The sequence below is a fragment of the Melozone crissalis genome, unplaced genomic scaffold, assembly GCF_028551555.1.
Source record: "Melozone crissalis strain CALT ecotype California unplaced genomic scaffold, PUWL_Pcris_2 ptg000154l_1, whole genome shotgun sequence".
Classification (NCBI taxonomy): domain Eukaryota; kingdom Metazoa; phylum Chordata; class Aves; order Passeriformes; family Passerellidae; genus Melozone; species Melozone crissalis.
In genome coordinates, this window is record NW_026535925.1 from 26866 (window position 1) to 48538 (window position 21673).

At 54.5% G+C, this 21673-nt stretch overlaps 2 protein-coding genes across 3 annotated transcripts; one reads left to right on the forward strand and one right to left on the reverse strand.

Moving 5' to 3' along the window:
- The first annotated feature begins 489 nt into the window (after positions 1-489).
- On the forward strand, positions 490-9568 carry LOC128948750 (cytochrome c oxidase subunit 6B1). 2 transcript variants are annotated; one of them, XM_054293513.1, is made up of 4 exons: positions 490-540; positions 2832-2939; positions 6522-6622; positions 9456-9568. In XM_054293513.1, exons 2-4 carry the CDS (start codon positions 2834-2836, stop codon positions 9507-9509), a joined length of 261 nt encoding a protein of 86 aa, XP_054149488.1. In that variant the 5' UTR covers positions 490-540; positions 2832-2833; the 3' UTR covers positions 9510-9568. The 2 variants fall into 2 exon arrangements, with proteins under 2 accessions (XP_054149488.1, XP_054149489.1); XM_054293514.1 differs by lacking the exon at positions 490-540 and adding an exon at positions 860-877.
- Positions 9569-15459: 5891 nt separating this feature from the next.
- Positions 15460-18738, reverse strand: LOC128948748 (clumping factor A-like). The gene is made up of 4 exons (XM_054293511.1): positions 18607-18738; positions 17382-18027; positions 16713-17267; positions 15460-15536 (listed from the first exon to the last, which is right to left on the reverse strand). Exons 1-4 carry the CDS (start codon positions 18736-18738, stop codon positions 15460-15462), a joined length of 1410 nt encoding a protein of 469 aa, XP_054149486.1.
- Positions 18739-21673: the final 2935 nt, after the last annotated feature.

Genomic DNA, 21673 nt, shown 5'->3' on the forward strand with positions numbered 1-21673 from the left:
AGTTCCCCCCATTCCCATCCCAGTCGCTCCCAGTCCCTCCCAGTTTATCCCAAATACCCCCAAATCCCCTCCCAGTCCATCCCAGTTTATCCCAGTCCCTTCCAGTCCCCTCCCAGTCGCTCCCAGTCCCCCCAGTCCGTCCCAGTTACCCCCAAATCCTCCCCAAGTTCCCTCCCAGTTTATCCCCAGTTCCCCCAAATCCTCTCCCAGTCTCTCCCAGTTTGCCCCAGTCCATCCCAGTTGCCCCTGAATGCTCTCCCAATCCCGTCCCAGTCCCTCCCAGTCCATCCCAGTCCCCCCCAGTCCCTCCCAGTTTATCCCAGTTTGTCCCAGTTTGTCCCAGTTCCCACCCGGCCTCATCGCGCCGCTCTCTCCACGCGTGGCCCGCGCGTCTGTGCCGGAACCGAAATGACGCCACAATCAGTCTCCCTTCCCAGCTCCGCGCATGCGCACTCCCTGCTCCCGACGCTCTGACCCCGCCCACCTTTTGGCGGAAGTGCCCTCAGAGCGCCTCAAGGAGGCTTCTGAGGGGATTTTGAGGTAAAAAAATGGCGATTTTGGGACAAAAAATGGGAGATTAGGGGTGGAAAAGGCGATTTTGGGGTAAAAAATGGGGATTTTAGGTCAAAAATGGAAATTTTTGGGTAAAAAATGGGGATTTTGGGGCTCTAATGGGGTTTTTTGGCCGCTCGCGGCGTTTTGGCGCCGTTTCTGGGCAGTTCGGCGGACCTCGCGGGCGGGGGCTGCCGCCATTTTTCCTCCCGGAGGAGACGCTCCGGCCCGAAGCCGGCGCTCTGTGGTCTTTAGTGACGTCATTTCCGGCGGCTCTCCGTCGCTTCCGTCGCGTCTCGTTGGTTCCGGCGAGCGGAGAGCGGGGGTGAAAGTGACTTTGAGAGCTGGGACGTACTGGGACGGACTGGGACGGACTGGGAGGGACTGGGGGGGACTGGGGGCTACTGGGAGCGCTGGGGGGGGTACTGGGATGGACTGGGATAAACTGGGACAAACTGGGAGGGACTGGGGGGGGTGCGAGGGTCGTGAGGGGAGCGCTGAGGGCGGTGAGGGCCGGACTGGGGGTTACTGGGATGAACTGGGAGGGGTCTGAGGGGAACTGGGAGGGGTCTGGGGGGTTACTGGATGAACTGGGAGGGGTCTGAGGGGAATTGGGAGGGGTCTGGGGGGTTACTGGGATGAACTGGGGTGAACTGGGAGGGGTCTGGGGCGAACTGGGAGCACTGGGAGGGGTCTGTGGGGGTTACTGGTTTGAACTGGGAGGGGTCTATGAGGTTACTGGTTTGAACTGGGAGGGAGCTAGGATGAACTGGGACAGGTCTGGGGGTTACTGGGATGAACTGGGAGCACTGGCAGAGGTTACTGGTTTGAACTGGGATGTACTGGGAGGGGTCTGGGGGGATGCTGGTTTGAACTGGGAGGGAATCAGGATGAACTGGGACAGGTCTGGGGGTTACTGGTTTGAACTGGGAGGGCACTGGGGGTTACTGGGAGCATCAGGAGGGGTTACTGGTTTGAACTGGTTTGAACTGGTTTGAACTGGGAGGGCACTGGGGTGAACTGGGGGGTGACTGGGATGAACTGGTTTGAACTGGGAGGGCAGTAATTTGCATATTGCTCATTTGCATAATTAATGAGCTTTGCTGCTTCCGCTCGCAGTTTATTCCCTTACTTGGTAATGCTGGGTGGGGTTAATTAATATTAATTAATGAGCTAATTAAGTAGTTGGATTTTTTAGCTCATTAGTTAGGAGTTAATCAATTTTCCAACTAATTAATTGCTGCTAATTAGCATCACTAATGAGGTTTCAGTCTCTCCACTAATTTCATATCGGCCTTATTCCCTTGTTTGGTATTGCGGGGCAGGATTAATGCATAATTAATGAATAATTAATAGACTAGATTGGTCTTTCATTAACTCTGTACTGATCAGCTTGCTAACTAAATAATTAGCTGCTAATTAGCATAATTAATGATGTTTCGGTCTTTGCTATTTCTGCTTCTGTTTTATTTCGTTTTGTCATTGCAGGGTGGGTTAATTAACAGTTTAATGAGCTAATTAACAAGCTAGGCAGATAACTAACTAACCAGCGATTTAACTAATTAACTAGCTGCTAATTAGAATCACTAATGAAGATGTAATGTGTTTCTGTTTTTACGTAATTCTTTTATTTGCATTGTTAGGTGACATTAATTAATAACTAATGAGCTAGTTAACAGGCTGGCCTAGTAATTAATTAATTAGGGTCTAACCAGTTGTTTAGCCAATTAATTATCTGTTAATTACAATAGTTAATGATTTCTTAATGTGATTCTATTCTTACTTAATTTGTTTATTTTTAATTAGTGAGCGATATTAATTAATAATTAAAGAGCTAATTACCAGGGGAGCTTAGCCATTAATTAATTAATTAGGCTTTAATCTATTGTTTAATAATTAATGAGCTAATTAACAGGGTAACATAATCATTAATTAATTAGTTAGGTTCTAATCTCTTGTTTAGAACATTAATCAGCTGTTAATTGAAATAGTGAACGTTTTCACAATGTGCTCCTACTTCTACTTAATTCCTTTATTTTCCATAATTAGTTGACATTAATTAATAATTAACGAACTAATTAACAGCTAACGAACTAATTAACAGCCTAGACTGAGCCGAAGCGACATTTTCGTCTTTTAAACTCTCATTAAAAGATGGGAAAATGAACTTTTTTCCCAACTTTTTCAGCAATTAACCCTCTGAGGCTGCTAATTAACGCTCTCTAGAGGGTGATTAATGAACGAAGGTGTTAATTAACGCCTTTAATTATGCAGATTAGCCATGGCCGAGGACATGAAGCTGAAGCTTTGCCGCTACAAGACGGCGCCGTTCGACAGCCGCTTCCCCAACCAGAACCAGACCCGCAACTGCTGGCAGAACTACCTGGGTACGAACCCCAAAATGCCCCAAATTCACCCCAAAATCCACACGGGGAACCCCAAAATCCAAAATCGCAAAAATTCCCGCAAAAATCCCACAAAAAATGGCCCCAAAAACCACAAAAAAAGGTCCAAAATTGCCCCAAAATGCTCAAATTTGGGGCATTTTTATCCCCAAAATCTTCCCCAAAAACTCCCCAAATGCCTCAAATTCACCCCAAAATCCTCCTGGGGAGCCCCAAAATCCAAAAAATGCAAAAATTCCCACAAAAATTCTACAAAAATTGCCCCAAAAATGCCCAAATTTGGGGTTTTTGTTGCCGCTTCCCCAACCAGAACCAGACCCGCAACTGCTGGCAGAACTACCTGGGGACGAAGCCCAAAATGCCCCAAATTCACCCCAAAATCCACACGGGGAACCCCAAAATCCCAAAACCGCAAAAATTCCCGCAAAAATCCCACAAAAAATGGCCCCAAAAACCACAAAAAAAGGTCCAAAATTGCCCCAAAAATGCTCCCAAAGATGCCTCAAAAATGCCCAAGTTTGTGGGTTTTATCCCCAAAATCTTCCCCCAAAACTCCCAAAATCCTCCAAATTCACCCCAAAATCCTCCTGGGGAACCCCAAAATATGGAAAATACAAGAATTCCCACAAAAATCCCACCAAAATTCCCATAAAAATGCCCCAAAAGATGCTCCAAAAATGCCCCAAAAATGCCCAAATTTGGGTTTTTGTTGCCGCTTCCCCAATCAGAACCAGACCAGGAACTGCTGGCAGAACTACCTGGGTACAAACCCCAAAATGCCCCAAATTCACCCCAAAATCCACACGGGGAACCCCAAAATCCCAAAAACGCAAAAATTCCCGCAAAAATCCCACAAAAATTCCCATGAAAATGCCCCAAAAAACCCCAAAAACCTCAAAAATTGCCCCGAAATTGCCCCAAAATGCTCAAATTTGGGGCATTTTTATCCCCAAAATCTTCCCCAAAAACTCCCCAAATGCCTCAAATTCACCCCAAAATCCACACGGGGAACCCCAAAATCCAAAAAACGCAAAAAATCCCACAAAAATCCCACAAAAAGTGCCATAAAAATGCCCCAAAAATGCCCAAATTTGGGGTTTTTCATCCCCAAAATGTTTGCCATAAACTCCCAAAATCCCCCAAATTCACCCCAAAATTCAGCCCAAAATCCTCCTGGGGAACCCCAAAATCCCATAAATCTAAAAAGTTCCATAAAAGTCCTACAAAAAATGGCCCAAAAATGCCCCCAAAGTGATCAAATTTGGGGTTTTTATCCCCAAAATCTTCCCCAAAAACTCTCAAAATTCCCCAACTCACCCCAAAATCCTCCTGGGGAACCCCAAAATATCGAAAATGCAAAAATCCCCACAAAAATCCCACAAAAATTCCCATAAAAATGCCCCAAAAAATGCTCCAAAGATGCCCCAAAAATGCCCTAATTTGGGGGTTTTATCCCCAAAATCTTCCCCCAAAACTCCCAAAATGTCCCAAATTCACCCCAAAATCCTCCTGGGGAACCCCAAAATCCCAAAAATTCAAAAATTCCCACAAATATCCCACTAAAAACGCCCCAAAAACCCCAAAAAATGCCCCAAAATTGCCTCAAAAATGCTCCCAAAGATGCCCCAAAAATGCCCAAATTTGTGGGTTTTATCCCCAAAATCTTCCCCCAAAACTCCCAAAATGTCCCAAATTCACCCCAAAATCCTCCTGGGGAACCCCAAAATCCCAAAAATTCAAAAATTCCCACAAATATCCCACTAAAAACGCCCCAAAAACCCCAAAAAATGCCCCAAAAATGCCCCAAAATTGCCTCAAAAATGCTCCCAAAGATGCCCCAAAAATGCCCAAATTTGTGGGTTTTATCCCCAAAATCTTCCCCCAAAACTCCCAAAATGCCCCAAATTCACCCCAAAATCCTCCTGGGGAACCCCAAAATCCCCAAAATGCAAAAATTCCCACAAAAATCCCACAAAAAATGCCCCAAAAATGCCCAAATTTGGGGTTTTTCCTCCCTGCTCCAGCCACTCGATGTCCCCAAATGTCCCCAAATGTCCCCTTATTGTCCCCAAATGTCCCCAATGTCCCCAAATGTCCCCTTATTGTCCCCAATGTCCCCTTATTGTCCCCAATGTCCCCCATGTTCTCAATCCTCTCGCTGTCCCCATTGTTCTCTCAATGTCCTCCATGTCCCCAGTGTCACCTCAATGTCGCCATTGTCCCCAATGTCCCCTCAGTGTCCCCAAAATGTCCCCATTGTCTCCAATGTCCCCGATGTCCGTAAAATGTCCCCCAATGTCCCCAATGTCCTCAATGTCCCCAATCCCCCAATGTCCCCTCACTGTCCCCAATGTCCCCAAAATGTCCCCAATGTCCCCAGTGTCCTCAATGTCCTCTCACTGTCCCCAATGTCCCCAATCCCCTCAATGTCTCCAATGTTCCCATTGTCTCCTCAGTGTCCCCAATGTCCCCAATGTCCCCATTGTCCCCCATGTCCCCAATGTCTCCATTGTCCCCAATGTCCCCAATGTGTCCCCATTGTTGTCCCCAGATTTCCAGCGGTGCCAGCGCGCCATGGACGCCCGCGGCGCCGATGCCACCATTGTCACCTCAGTGTCCCCATTGTCCCCAATGTCCCCTCAGTGTCCCCAATGTCCCCAATGTCCCTGATCCCCCATTGTCCCCAATGTCCCCTCAGTGTCCCCAATGTCCCCGTTTGTCCCCAGATTTCCAGCGGTGCCAGCGCGCCATGGACGCCCGCGGCGCCGATGCCACCATTGTCACCTCAGTGTCCCCAATGTCCCCAATGTCCCCAGTGTCCCCAATGTCCCCAATGTCCCCGTTTGTCCCCAGATTTCCAGCGGTGCCAGCGCGCCATGGACGCCCGCGGCGCTGATGCCACCATTGTCACCTCAGTGTCCCCAATGTCTCCAATGTCCCCTCAGTGTCCCCATTGTCCCCAATGTCCCCAATGTCCCCAATGTCCCCTCAGTGTCCCCAGTGTCCCCCCAGTGTCCCCAATGTCCTCTCAGTGTCCCCAATGTCCCTGATCCCTCATTGTCCCCAATGTCCCCAATGTCTCTGATCCCCCAATGTCCCCATTGTCCCCAATGTCCCCAATGTCCCCAATGTCCCCATTGTTGTCCCCAGATTTCCAGCGGTGCCAGCGCGCCATGGACGCCCGCGGCGCCGATGCCACCATTGTCCCCTCAGTGTCCTCAATGTCCCCAATGTCCCTTCAGTGTCCCCAATGTCCCCAATGTCCCCAATGTCCCCTCAGTGTCCCCAGTGTCCCCTCAGTGTCCCCAATGTCCTCTCAGTGTCCCCAATGTCCCTGATCCCTCATTGTCCCCAATGTCCCCAATGTCCCTGATCCCCCATTGTCCCCAATGTCCCCATTGTCCCCAATGTCCCCACTGTCCCCATTGTGTCCTCAGATTTCCAGCGGTGCCAGCGCGCCATGGACGCCCGCGGCGCCGATGCCACCATTGTCCCCTCAGTGTCCCCAATGTCCCCAATGTCCCCAATGTCCCCAATGTCCCCAATGTCCCCGTTTGTCCCCAGATTTCCAGCGGTGCCAGCGCGCCATGGACGCCCGCGGCGCCGATGCCACCCCGTGCCAGTGGTACTTCCGCGTCTACAAGTCCCTGTGCCCGACCTCGTGGGTGAGTGTCACCAAATGTCCCCAAATGTCCCCAAGTGTCACCAATGTCCCCAAATGTCCCCCTGTGCCCCACCTCGTGGGTGAGTGATGCCCCCAAACGTCACCAATGTCCCCAAATGTCCCCAAGGGTCACCAATGTCCCCAGTCCCTCCAATGTCCCCAATGTCACCAACCCCCAATGTCCCCAAATGTCCCCAAAGTGTCCTCAAAGGGCCCCAATAGTCCCCATTCCCTCCAATGTCCCCAAGGTGTCCCCAAATGTCCCCAAGGGTCTCCAAGGGTGCCCCAGCTCAGGGGTGAGTGATGGCACCAAATGTCACCAATGTCCCCTGTGCCCCACCTCGTGGGTGAGCGATGTCCCCAGATGTCACCAATGTCACCAAATGTCACCAATGGCTCCAATGTCCCCAACCCCCAGTGTCCCCAAATGTCCCCAAGGGGCCTTAATGTCCCCAGAGTGTCCCCAAGGGTGTCCCGCCTCCTGGGTGAGTGCTGTCCCCAAATGTCCCCCAATCTCTCCAAGCCCCATCCCCAAATGTCCCCAAAGTGTCCCCAAGGTCCCCAATGTCCCCGCTGTCCCCAATGTCCCCATTAATGTCCCCAATGTCCCCAACCCCTCTGATGTCCCCAAATGTCCCCAGGTGTCCCCAATTTCTTCTCTGTCCCCAAATGTCTCCAGTCCCTCCCATGTCCCCAAAGTCCCCAATCCCCAAATGTCCCCAATGTCCCCTCACTGTTGCCAGTGTCCCCAATGTCCCCAACCTCCCACTGTCCCCATTAATGTCCCCAATCCCCCCAATGTCCCCGATGTCCCCAACCCCTCAAATGTCCCCAGTCCTGCCTACTGTCCCCAACCCCCCAATGTCCCCAATGTCCCCAATGCCCCCGTTAATGTCCCCAATGTCCCCAATCCCCCCAATGTCCCCAAACCCCCAATGTCCCCAACCTGCCGCTGTCCCCATTAATGTCCCCAATCCCCAATGTCCCCAAATGTCCCCCCAATGTCCCCAATGTCCCAACCTCCCAATGTCCCCAACGTCCCAAACATGTCCCCAATCCCCTCAATGTCCCCAATGTCCCCAACCCCTCAAATGTCCCCAATCCTCCCTACTGTCCCCACCCCCCCAATGTCCCCAACCCCCCCAATGTCCCCACTGTCCCCATTAATGTCCCCAATGTCCCCTCACTGTCCCCAATGTCCCCATTAATGTCCCCAACCCCCAATGTCCCCTCACTGTCCCCAATGCCCCCCAATGTCCCCAACCCCCCCAATGTCCCCAATGTCCCAAACATGTCCCCAATCCCCCCAATGTCCCCAACCCCCCAATGTCCCCAATGTCCCCAACCCCTCAGATGTCCCCAATCCTCCCTACTGTCCCCCCCCTAATGTCCCCAACCCCCCCAAATGTCCCCACTGTCCCCATTAATGTCCCCAATGTCCCCTCACTGTCCCCACTGTCCCCATTAATGTCCCCAACCCCCAATGTCCCAAATGTCCCCAATGTCCCCAACCCCCCCAATGTCCCCAATGTCCCAAACATGTCCCCAATCCCCCCAATGTCCCCAACCCCCCAATGTCCCCAATGTCCCCAACCCCTCAGATGTCCCCAATCCTCCCTACTGTCCCCCCCCTAATGTCCCCAACCCCCCCAAATGTCCCCACTGTCCCCATTAATGTCCCCAATGTCCCCTCACTGTCCCCACTGTCCCCATTAATGTCCCCAACCCCCAATGTCCCAAATGTCCCCAATGTCCCCAACCCCCCCAATGTCCCCAATGTCCCAAACATGTCCCCAATCCCCCCAATGTCCCCAACCCCCCAATGTCCCCAATGTCCCCAACCCCTCAAATGTCCCCAATCCTCCCTACTGTCCCTCCTCCTAATGTCCCCAACCCCCCCAAATGTCCCCACTGTCCCCATTAATGTCCCCAATGTCCCCTCACTGTCCCCAATGTCCCCATTAATGTCCCCAACCCCCAATGTCCCAAATGTCCCCAATGTCCTCAACCCCCCCAATGTCCCCAATGTCCCAAACATGTCCCCAATCCCCCCAATGTCCCCAACCCCCCAATGTCCCCAATGTCCCCAACCCCTCAGATGTCCCCAATCCTCCCTACTGGCCCCCCCCTAATGTCCCCAACCCCCCCAAATGTCCCCACTGTCCCCATTAATGTCCCCAATGTCCCCAATCCTCCCAATGTCCCCATTAATGTCCCCAACCCCCAATGTCCCCAATGCCCCCCAATGTCCCCAACCCCCCCAATGTCCCCAATGTCCCAAACATGTCCCCAATCCCCCCAATGTCCCCAATGTCCCCAACCCCTCAAATGTCCCCAATCCTCCCTACTGTCCCCACCCCCCCAATGTCCCCAACCCCCCCAAATGTCCCCACTGTCCCCATTAATGTCCCCAATGTCCCCTCACTGTCCCCAATGTCCCCATTAATGTCCCCAACCCCCAATGTCCCCAACCCCCCCAATGTCCCCAATGTCCCAAACATGTCCCCACCCCCCCAATGTCCCCAACCCCCCCAAATGTCCCCACTGTCCCCATTAATGTTCCCAATGTCCCCTCACTGTCCCCAATGTCCCCATTAATGTCCCCAACCCCCAATGTCCCAAATGTCCCCAATGTCCCCAACCCCCCCAATGTCCCCAATGTCCTCTTTGTCCCCAATATCCCCAACCCTCCCAACATCCTCAATGTCCCCAATCTCTTCTCCGTCCCCAACCCCCAAATGTCCCCAATGTCCCAAACATCCCCAATGTCCCCAAATGTCCCCAGTGTCCCCAAACCCCCACAGTGTCCCCAAATGTCCCCTGTCTGTCCCCAGGTGACGGCGTGGGACGAGGCCCGTGAGGAGGGGACCTTCCCCGGCAAGATCTGAGCTGTCCCCGAGCCCCGGTGACACCGAGGGGACACGGCCGGGGGGAGGTGACACCGCGGGGGGAGGGGGGGGACGCGGCTCCCCGCGTTGTGACGTTGTGACATTGTCCCCAAACCGTGACAATGCCACCCCCCCCCGCGCCGGGGAGAGGACGCCGGCAATAAAGGGTTAAAAACTGGGGTTGGGCCCTTCATTGCGGGGACATTTGGGGACACTTTGGGGACATGTGGGGAGGTTGGGGACAATCTGGGGACTTTTGGGGTCGTCTAGGGACGATTCGGGGACATTTGGGAGGGTCTGGGGACAATTAGGGGCGTTTGGGGACAATTTGGGGGCGTTTGGGGACAATTTGGGGGGGTTGGGGACAATTTAGGGTCATTCTGGGATATTTGGGGGGAGTTTGTTCCAGTTCCAGTCCCCTCCCAGTCCCTCCCAGTCCCTCCCAGTTTGATCCCAGTCCCTCCCAGTCCATCCCAGTCCCCTCCCAGTTCCCTTCCAGTCCATCCCAGTTCACCCCAGTCCCTCCCAGTCCCCTCCCAGTTTATCCCAGTCCCTCCCAGTCCCTCCCAGTCCCTCCCAGTCCCTCCCAGTTTGATCCCAGTCCCTCCCAGTCTCTCCCAGTCCATCCCAGTCCCCTCCCAGTTCCCTTCCAGTCCATCCCAGTTCACCCCAGTCCTTCCCAGTCCCCTCCCAGTTTATCCCAGTCCTTCCCAGTCCCCTCCCAGTTTATCCCAGTCCATCCCAGTCCCTCCCAGTTCCCTCCCAGTGCCCCCCAATCCCCTCCCAGTCCCTCCCAGTGCCCCCCAGTTCACACCAGTGCCCCCCAGTTCACGCCAGTGCCTTTATTGTCCCCAGTGCCCCCCCAGTTCACGGCCCCAGGGGGACCCCCGGGAGCGGCCCCAGTGCTCCCAGTTTGTCCCAGTCCCTCCCAGTGCCTCCCAGTCCCTCCCAGTGCCCCCCAGTTCACACCAGTGACCGCCAGGTGACACCAGTGCCTTTATCGTCCCCAGAGTCCCCCAGTCCCTCCCAGTCCCTCCCAGTTTGTCCCAGTCCCTCCGAGTTGCCTTGCAGTGCATCCCAGTTCCCTCCCAGTCCCTCCCGGTCCCTCCCAGTCCCTCCCAGTTCATCCCAGTCCCTCCCAGTTCCCTCCCAGTTCCTCCCAGTGCCCCCCAGTTCCTCCCAGTGCCCCCCAGTTCCTCCCAGTGCCCCCCAGTTCACACCAGTGCCCCCCAGTTCACGCCAGTGCCTTTATTGTCCCCAGTGTCCCCCAGTTCACGGCCCCAGGGGGACCCCCGGGAGCGGCCCCAGTGCTCCCAGTTTGTCCCAGTCCCTCCCAGTTCCCTCCCAGTCCCTCCCAGTGCCCCCCAGTTCACACCAGTGACCGCCAGGTGACACCAGTGCCTTTATCGTCCCCAGAGTCCCCCAGTCCCTCCCAGTCCCTCCCAGTTTGTCCCAGTCCCTCCGAGTTGCCTTGCAGTGCATCCCAGTTCCCTCCCAGTCCCTCCCGGTCCCTCCCAGTGCTCCCAGTTCATCCCAGTCCATCCCAGTACATCCCAGTCCCTCCCAGTGCCCCCCAGTTCACACCAGTGCCCCCCAGTTCACACCAGTGCCTTTATTGTCCCCAGTGCCCCCCCAGTTCACGGCCCCAGGGGGACCCCCGGGAGCGGCCCCAGAGCTCCCAGTGGGGCTCCCAGTGCTCCCAGTGCTCCCAGTGGGGCTCCCAGTCCCTCCCAGTGCCCCCCAATCCCCTCCCAGTTTGTCCCAGTTTGTCCCAGTTCCCTCCCAATCCCCTCCCAGTCCCTCCCAGTGCCCCCCAGTTCACACCAGTGCCTTTATTGTCCCCAGTGCCCCCCCAGTTCACGGCCCCAGGGGGACCCTCGGGAGCGGCCCCAGAGCTCCCAGTGGGGCTCCCAGTGCTCCCAGTGCTCCCAGTGGGGCTCCCAGTGCCCCTCCCAGTCCCCCCAGTCCCCCCAGTCCCCCCAATCCTCCCAGTCCCCCCAGTGCTCCCAGTGGGGCTCCCAGTCCCCCCAGTGGGGCTCCCAGTCCCCCCAGTGCTCCCAGTGGGGCTCCCAGTGCTCCCAGTGGGGCTCCCAGTCCCCCCAGTGGGGCTCCCAGTGCTCCCAGTGCTCCCAGTGGGGCTCCCAGTGGTTCCAGCAGGCGACCTGGGGGGGGGACATGGGGTGGGGTCACTCGTTATGGTCCTCGTGGTCGTCTTCATCACACCATCATCATCGTCATCATCGTCATTGTCATCGTCTTCATCCCATTATTGTCATCGTCATTGTCATCATTGTCACCATCACGTCACCACCGTCCTCCTCCCACCGTCACCACCACCGTTGTCATCTTCATCACCCCATCGTCATCCTAATCCCGTCATCATCATCATCATCATCATCATCATCATCATCTTCATCCCATTATTGTCATCGTCATTGTCATGTCATCATTGTCACCATCACATCACCACCATCGTCATCCCACCACCACCATTGTCATCTTCATCACCCCATCACCATCCTAACCCCATCATCATCATCATCATCATCATCATCCTCCCACCATCACCACCACCGTTGTCATCTTCATCACCCCATCGTCATCCTAATCCCATCATCATCATCATCATCATCATCATCATCATCTTCATCCCATTATCATCATCATCATCATTGTCATGTCATCATTGTCACCATCACATCACCACCATCATCATCCCACCATCACTACCACCGTTGTCATCTTCATCACCCCATCACCATCCTAACCCCATCATCATCATCATCCCACCACCACCATCATCTTAATCCCAGCCTCCCATCATCATCTTCATCACCCCATCATCATCTTCATCCCGCAATTGTCATCCCACCACCACCATCATCTTCTTCACCTCATCATCATCGCCATGCCGCCATCATCATCCCACCACCGCCATTACCATCTGAATCAATTTCATCCCACCACCTCATCATCATCGTCATCATCATCATCGTCATCATCGTCATCTTCATCCCACCACCCCATCATCATTATTGTCATCATCATCATCATCCCGCCATCATCATCCCATCATCATCGTCGTCCCGCCATCATCATCCCATCATCATCCCGCCATCATCATCCCACCACCGCCATTACCATCTGAATCAATTTCATCCCACCACCTCATCATCATCATCATCACGCCACTGTCATCATTGTCATCTTCATCCCACCACCCCATCATCATCATTGTCATCATCATCATCATCCCACCATCTTCATCCCATCATCATCGTCATCCCGCCATCATCATCCCACCACCGCCATTACCATCTGAATCAATTTCATCCCACCACCCCATCATCATCATCATCACACCACTGTCATCATTGTCATCTTCATCCCACCACCCCATCATCATCATTGTCATCATCATCATCATCCCGCCATCATCATCCCACCACCGCCATTACCATCTGAATAAATTTCATCCCACCACCTCATCATCATCATCATCACACCACTGTCATCATTGTCATCTTCATCCCACCACCACCATCATCATGATCATCATCTTCATCCCACCACACCATCATCATCGTCGTCTTCATCACCCCATCATCATCATCTCACCACCATTATCATCGTCACCATCCCACCACCACCATCATCATCCCACTACCACCACCACCATCGTCGTTGTCATCTCCATTATCCCAACATCATAATCCCACCACCACCATCGTCATCTTCATCCCACCATCTTCATCCCACCACCACCATCATCTTCATCCCACCACCCCATCATCCCACCAACACCACCGTTATCATCCCACCACCATTGCACCAGCACCATCATCATCGTCATCTTCATCCCACCACCCCACCATCATCCCACCACCAACACCATCATTGTCATCATCATCTTCATCCCACATCACCATCTTCACCATCTTCGTCCCACCACCCCATCATCATCACCACCATCATCATCCCACCACCACCATCATCTTCATCCCACCATCATCATCATCCCACCACCACCACTACCATCATCATCTTTATCCCACCACCACCATCATCATCATCACCACCATCATCATCTCACCACCACCATCATCATCTTCATCTCACCACCACCACCTTCATCCCACCGCCACCCTCATCTTCATCCCACCACCACCACCATCATCCCACCATCATCCCATCATCATCACCATCGTCATCTTCATCCCACCATCATCATCCCACCACCACCACTACCATCATCATCATCATCTTTATCCCACCACCACCCTCATCTTCATCCCAGCACCATCATCATCCCACCACCGCCACCCTCATCTTCATCCCACCACCACCATCATCATCCCACCACCACCACTACCATCATCATCATCACCATCACCATCCCACCACCACCATCATCCCACCGCCACCCTCATCTTCATCCCACCACCACCACCATCATCATCCCACCATCATCCCATCATCATCACCATCGTCATCTTCATCCCACCATCATCATCCCACCACCACCACTACCATCATCATCATCATCTTTATCCTACCACCACCCTCATCTTCATCCCAGCACCATCATCATCCCACCACCACCACTACCATCATCATCATCACCATCACCATCCCACCACCACCATCATCCCACCGCCACCCTCATCTTCATCCCAGCACCACCATCATCATCCCACCATCATCCCATCACCACCATCGTCATCTTCATCCCACAATCATCATCCCACCATCATCCCATCACCACCATCGTCATCTTCATCCCACAATCATCATCCCACCATCATCCCATCATCACCATCGTCATCTTCATCCCACAATCATCATCCCACCACCACCACCACCATCACCATCACCATCATCATCATCCCACCACCACCACTACCATCATCATCTTTATCCCACCACCACCATCATCATCATCACCACCATCATCATCTCACCACCACCATCATCGTCTTCATCTCACCACCACCACCTTCATCCCACCGCCACCCTCATCTTCATCCCACCACCACCACCATCATCCCACCACCACCACTACCATCATCATCATCACCATCACCATCCCACCACCACCATCATCCCACCGCCACCCTCATCTTCATCCCAGCACCACCATCATCATCCCACCATCATCCCATCATCACCATCGTCATCTTCATCCCACAATCATCATCCCACCACCACCACTACCATCATCATCATCATCTTTATCCTACCACCACCCTCATCTTCATCCCAGCACCATCATCATCCCACCACCACCACTACCATCATCATCATCACCATCACCATCCCACCACCACCATCATCCCACCGCCACCCTCATCTTCATCCCAGCACCACCATCATCATCCCACCATCATCCCATCATCATCACCATCGTCATCTTCATCCCACAATCATCATCCCACCACCACCACTACCATCATCATCATCATCTTTATCCCACCACCACCCTCATCTTCATCCCAGCACCATCATCATCCCACCACCGCCACTACCATCATCATCATCACCATCACCATCCCACCACCACCATCATCCCACCGCCACCCTCATCTTCATCCCAGCACCACCATCATCATCCCACCATCATCCCATCATCACCATCGTCATCTTCATCCCACAATCATCATCCCACCATCATCCCATCATCACCATCGTCATCTTCATCCCACAATCATCATCCCACCACCACCACCACCATCACCATCACCATCATCACCATCCCACCACCACCATCATCATCTTCATCCCACCACCACCACCACCACCACCATCCTCATCGTCACCTTCCTCCTCCTCCTCCTCCTCCTCCTCCTCACCTGTGTTCAGGTCCCGGGGGGGCCGGGGGGCTGCGGGGGGGGGGACACAAAGGGGTCACCGCGGGGTCACCGTGGGGTCACCACCAGGGTCACCACCAGGGTCACCACGGGGTCACCAGGAGATCATGGATGGACACTTGGAGGTCATGGGTGGACATGGGGAGGTCAGGGATGGACACTGGGATGGACACAGAGGTCATGGGTGGACACTTGGAGGTCAGGGGTGGACATGAGAAGGTCAAGAGTGGACACGGGGATGGACACAGAGGTCATGGATGGACATGAGAAGTCAAGGATGGACACGAGAAGGTCACAAACACAAAGGGCAAGGATGGACATGGGGAGGACAGGGATGGACACAGGGATGGACATGGGGATGGACACAGAGGTCAAGGATGGAACCAAAAGGTCGTGGATGGACACTGGGATGGACACAAAGATCATGGACATGAGAAGGTCACAAATGGACACAGAGGTCAGGGATGGACACGGGGAGGTCATGGATGGACACTGGGATGGACACAGAGGTCATGGATGGACACAGAGGTCAAGGATGGACACAAAGGTGATGGGTGGACATGAGAAGGTCACAAATGGACACAGAGGTCATGGATGGACACTGGGGTGGACACAGAGGTCAAGGATGGACACAGAGGTCAAGGATGGACACAAAGGTGATGGGTGGACATGAGAAGGTCACAAATGGACACAGAGGTCATGGATGGACACTGGGGTGGACACAGAGGTCAAGGATGGACACAGAGGTCAAGGATGGACACAAAGGTGATGGGTGGACATGAGAAGGTCACAAATGGACACAGAGGTCATGGATGGACACGGGGGTGGACACAGAGGTCATGGACGGACACAGAGGTCAAGGATGGACACAAAGGTGATGGGTGGACATGAGAAGGTCACAAATGGACACAGAGGTCATGGATGGACACTGGGATGGACACAGAGGTCATGGATGGACACAGAGGTCAAGGATGGACACAAAGGTGATGGGTGGACATGAGAAGGTCACAAATGGACACAGAGGTCATGGATGGACACTGGGGTGGACACAGAGGTCAAGGATGGACACAGAGGTCAAGGATGGACACAAAGGTGATGGGTGGACATGAGAAGGTCACAAATGGACACAGGGAGGTCATGGATGGACACTGGGGTGGACACAGAGGTCAGGGATGGACACAGAGGTCAAGGATGGACACAAAGGTGATGGGTGGACATGAGAAGGTCACAAATGGACACAGAGGTCATGGACGGACACGAGAAGGTCGCGAAGACCCGTGAGGTCCCCACCACCCCCCCCCCCCCGTGTCCCTGTCCCTGTCCCGTGTCCACTCACGGCAGCGACCCCGGGGACACGGCCCGGGCTCCTCGTGGTCACTCCTGGGGTCACTCCTGGTGTTCTCGTGGTCACTCTTGGTGTCCCCATGGTCACTTCTGGTGTCGCTGCGGTCACTCCTGGTGTCCCCATGGTCACTCTTGATGTCCCTGTGGTCACTCCCAGTGTTGCCATGGTCACTCCCGGTGTCCCCGGTGTCCCTGTGGTCACTCCCATTGTCCCCACGGTCACTCCCGGTGTCCCTGTGGTCACTCTCAGTGTCCCTGTGGTCACTGCGGTCACTCTTGGTGCCCCTGTGGTCACTCCTGGTCTCCCCGTGGTCGCTGTGGTCACTCCCAGTGTTGCCATGGTCACTCTTGATGTCCCTGTGGTCACTCCCGGTGTCCCTGGTGTCCCTGTGGTCACTGCCGTTGTCCCCACGGTCACTGCCACGGTCATTCCCATTGTCCCCGCGGTCACTCCTGGTCTCCCCGTGGTCGCTCCTGATGTCCCTGCGGTCACTCCCATGGTCACTCCTGCGGTCACTCCTGGTGTCCCTGCGGTCACTCTTTGTCTCTCTATGGTCACTCCTGGTGTCCCCATGGTCACTCTTCATGTCCCCATGGTCACTCTCAGTGTCCTCGCGGTCACTGTGGTCACTCCCGGTGTCCCTGGTGTCCGTGCGGTCACTGTGGTCACTCCTGTGGTCAGTGCCGAGGTCGTTGCTGGTGTCCCTGCGGTCACTCCCATGGTCACTCCCCATGTCCCTGCGGTCACTGTGGTCACTCCTGATGTCCCTGCGGTCACTCCTGCTGTCCTTGGTGTCCCTGCTGTCCCTGTGGTCACTCCTGCTGTCCCCGTGGTCACTCCCGTGGTCACTCCTGCTGTCCTTGCTGTCCCTGCTGTCCCCGTAGTCTCTCCTGGTGTCCCTGCTGTCCCCGTGGTCACTCCCGTGGTCACTCCTGGTGTCCCTGCTGTCCCTGTGGTCACTCCTGCTGTCCCCGTGGTCACTCCCGTGGTCACTCCTGGTGTCCCTGCTGTCCCTGTGGTCACTGCGGTCACTCCTGCTGTCCCCGCGGTCACTCCCGTGGTCACTCCCGTGGTCACTCCCGCGGTCACTCCAGCGGTCACTCCGGAAGCGTCCGCAGGGGCCGCAGGTGGCGTGGCGCAGCCTTGGGGACACGGTCACCTCCACGCCGTCCCCGGGGCCGGTGGCCACGCGCAGGTCAGGGGTCACCAGCAGCAGGGCGTGGCCGGGGGCGGGGCCGGGGGCGGGGCCAACGCAGGCGGAGCCGTCCGGGAGGCAGAAGGGCAGCGGGAGGGGGGATCCGTCCAGCTGGGGAGGGAGGGAGGGGCTTCATCATCATCATCGTCATCATCGTCATTGTCATCGTGATCATCGTCATCATTGTCATCGTCATCATCATCGTCATTGTCATCATGGTCATCATCATGGTCATCATGGTCATCATGGTCATCGTGATCATCATGATCATCATGATCATTAATTCATCATCATCATCATCGTCATTGTCATCATCATCATGGTCATCATCATGGTCATCATCATGGTCATCATCATCGTCATCACCATCATCATCATCATTATCATCACCATCATCATTATCATCATCATCATCATCATCATCATGGTCATCATCATCGTCATCACCATCATCATCGTCATCATCATCAACTCCATCATCATCATCATCATCGTCATCATCGTCATCCTTCATCCAACCTTCTCCATTCAACCTTCATCCATCAGCATCATCGTCATCATGGTCATCGTTGTCATCATCATCATCATCATTATGATCATAATGGTCATCAACTCCATCATCATCATCATCATCATCCACTCCGTCATCATCATCATTCATTCATCATCATCATCATAATCAACTCCAACATCATCCTCATCATCGTCGTCATCATCGTCATTGTCATTGCCATCATCATCATCATCCACTCCATCATCACCATCAGTGCCATCGTCATCATCATCCTTCATCCAACCTTCTTCATCTCCATCATACATCATTGTCGTCATCATCATCATCATCATCATCATTTTGTCATCATCGTCATCATCATCATCATCATCGTCATCATATTGTCATCATCGTCATCATCATCATCATCATGAACTCCATCATCGTCATCATCACGCTTCATCCAACCTTCTTCATCTCCATCATTCATCATCGTCATCATCATCATCATCATCATTGCATCATTTTGTCATCATCCTTCATCCAACCTTCTTCATCTCCATCATACATCATTGTCATCATCATCATCGTCATCGTCATCGTCATCATTTTGTCATCATCGTCATCATCATCACCATGAACTCCATCATCGTCATCATCACGCTTCATCCAACCTTCTTCATCTCCATCATTCATCATCATCAACTCCTTCATCATCATCGTCATCATCCTTCAGTCAACCTGCTCCATCCATCCTTCATCCATCATCATCATTGTCGTCATCAACTCCATCGTCATCGTCACGCTTCATCCAACCTTCTTCATCTCCATCATTCATCACTGTCATCATTGTCATCGTCATCATCTTCATCCATTCCATCATCACCATCATCCTTCATCCAGCCTTCTGTATTCATCCTTCATCCATCATCATCATCTTCATCAGCATCATCATCCACTCCATCATCCATCATTGTCCTTCATCCAACCTTCTTCATCTCCATCATTCATCATCATCATCATCTTCATCCATTCCATCATCATCATCATCCAGCCTTCTGTAATCTACCTTCATCCATCATCATCATCTTCATCAGCATCATCATCCACTCCATCATCCATCATTGTCCTTCATCCAACCTTCTTCATCTCCATCCTCCATCATCGTCATCATCATCATCATCCTCACCATCACCCATCATCCTCCATCCAATGTTCTTCATCTCCATTCATTCATCATCATCTTCATCATCATCGTCTCCATTCATTCATCATCATCCATCATCCAATGTTCTTCATCTCCATTCATCATCATCATCATCATCATCATCCATCATCCAATGTTCTTCATCTCCATTCATTCATCATCATCATCATCTTCATCATCTTCATCATCATCCTTCATCCTTCATCCTTCTCCATCCGCCTTTCATCCATCATCTTCTTCCTCCCTTTGCCCCTCCCCCCTTTGCCCCTCCCCATTGCCCCTCCTCCATTGCCCCTCCCCCTTGGCCCCGCCCCTTTTCTGTCTCACCTGAGCCCCGCCCCCGCTGAGGCTCCACCTCCTCTCCTTGTCCGTCACCGTCACCGGCCCCGCCCCTTCCCCATTGCCCCTCCCCCCTTGGCCCCGCCCCCTTTTTTCTCTCACCTGAGCCCCGCCCCTGCTCAGGCTCCACCTCCTCTCCCTGTCCGTCACTGTCACCGGCCCCGCCCGTTCCCAATTGCCCCTCCCCCATTGGGCCCCCCTTTGCTCCTTCCCCCTTGGCCCCGCCCCCTTTTCTGTCTCACCTGAGCCCCGCCCCCGCTGAGGCTCCACCTCCTCTCCTTGTCCGTCACCGTCACCGTCGCCGGCCCCGCCCCCTTGGCCCCTCCCCCCTCCAGCGCCACCTCCAGCGCGGGGGGCGGGGCCAGGGGAGGGGCGTGGCCTCCCCGGGGTGGGGGAGGGGCGCAGGTGCGCAGCAGAACCACCGGGGAGGGGGGGGAGGGGCGGCGGCCACGCCCCTTCCGGAAGTGCCGCGAGCTCACCTGGCAGGTGGGGGGGGAGGGGCTGCGGGGGGAGGGGCTGGGAGGGGGAGCGGCTTGGGGTGGGGGAGGGGCTGGAGAGAGAGAAAAGAGGGGGGAGGGGTTAGAGGGGGGAGGGGCCCGGACATGGATGGGGGGGAGGGGAATGTCCGGGAACCTCCCCCGACAGGTGAGGGGGGGGCACACCTGAGATACACCTGGGATACACCTGGGACAGGTGAGATACACCTGGGATACACCTGAGATACACCTGGGACAGGTGAGATACACCTGGGATACACCTGGGATACACCTGGGACAGGTGAGATACACCTGGGGGGACCTGGGATACACCTGGGGACACCTGGGGGCACCTGAGATACACCTGGGATACACCTGGGATACACCTGGGACAGGTGAGATACGCCTGGGATACACCTGGGATACACCTGAGATACACCTGGGATACACCTGGGATGCACCTGGGATGCACCTGGGGACATTTGGGGAAACTTGGGGACACACCTGGGGCACACCTGGGGAACCCTGAGGGTACCTGGGGACAGCTGGGGACATCTGGGACACACCTGAGATACACCTGGGGGCACCTGGGGCTACCTGGGGACACACGTGGGGGGACCCGGGGACATCTGGGACACATGAGACCTCACCTGGGCACACCTGAGATACACCTGGGGACACCTGGGGGCGATCTGGGGACACCTGAGATACACCTAGATGGATGTGGGCATACCTGGGGACACCTGGGCACACCTAGGATACAACTGGGATGTACCTGGGGACAGCTGGGGACATCTAGGGACACACCTGGGCACACCTGGGACTTCCCACCCACACCTGGGGCACACCTGAGCCCTCCCAGGTGCCCCTCCCCCCTCTCACCTGCCCCCCAGGTGCCCCCCAGGTGCCCCCCAGCCCCTCACCTGTCCCCCAAATTCCCTGCAGCCCCTCACCTGTCCCCCCACCCAGGTACCCCCCAGCCCCTCACCTGCCCCCCAGGTGACCCCCCAGGTGCCCTCACCTGTCCCCACAGGTACCCCCCGGCTCCTCACCTGTCCCTCACCTGCCCCCCAAATTCCCTCCAGCCCCTCACCTGTGGCACAGGTGTGCCCCACCCCCTCACCTGTCCCAGGTGTGCCCTCACCTGTCCGGCAGGTGCGCGGTTCGGCACAGGCCCCACAGAGCCCCTCACCTGTCCCCCATCCCCTCACCTGTCCCCCAGCTGCCCCCCACTCCCTCACC

What these genes read in the sequence shown, in the direction of transcription:
- LOC128948750 (XM_054293513.1), top strand. Translation starts at nt 2,834, where the DNA reads ATGGCCGAGGACATGAAGCTGAAGCTTTGCCGCTACAAGACGGCGCCG. An exon ending in CTGCTGGCAGAACTACCTGG is followed by an intron (nt 2,940 to 6,521) that starts GTACGAACCCCA and finishes GTTTGTCCCCAG; the next exon opens with ATTTCCAGCGGTGCCAGCGC. An exon ending in CCCTGTGCCCGACCTCGTGG is followed by an intron (nt 6,623 to 9,455) that starts GTGAGTGTCACC and finishes GTCTGTCCCCAG; the next exon opens with GTGACGGCGTGGGACGAGGC.
- LOC128948748 (XM_054293511.1), bottom strand. Translation starts at nt 18,738, where the DNA reads ATGATGTATGATGGAGATGAAGAAGGTTGGATGAAGGATGATGATGAC. An exon ending in TGACCACAGGAGTGACCACA is followed by an intron (nt 17,268 to 17,381) that starts GTGACCGCACGG and finishes GTGACCATAGAG; the next exon opens with AGACAAAGAGTGACCGCAGG. An exon ending in GTGTCCCCGGGGTCGCTGCC is followed by an intron (nt 15,537 to 16,712) that starts GTGAGTGGACAC and finishes TGTCCATCCCAG; the next exon opens with TGTCCATCCCTGACCTCCCC.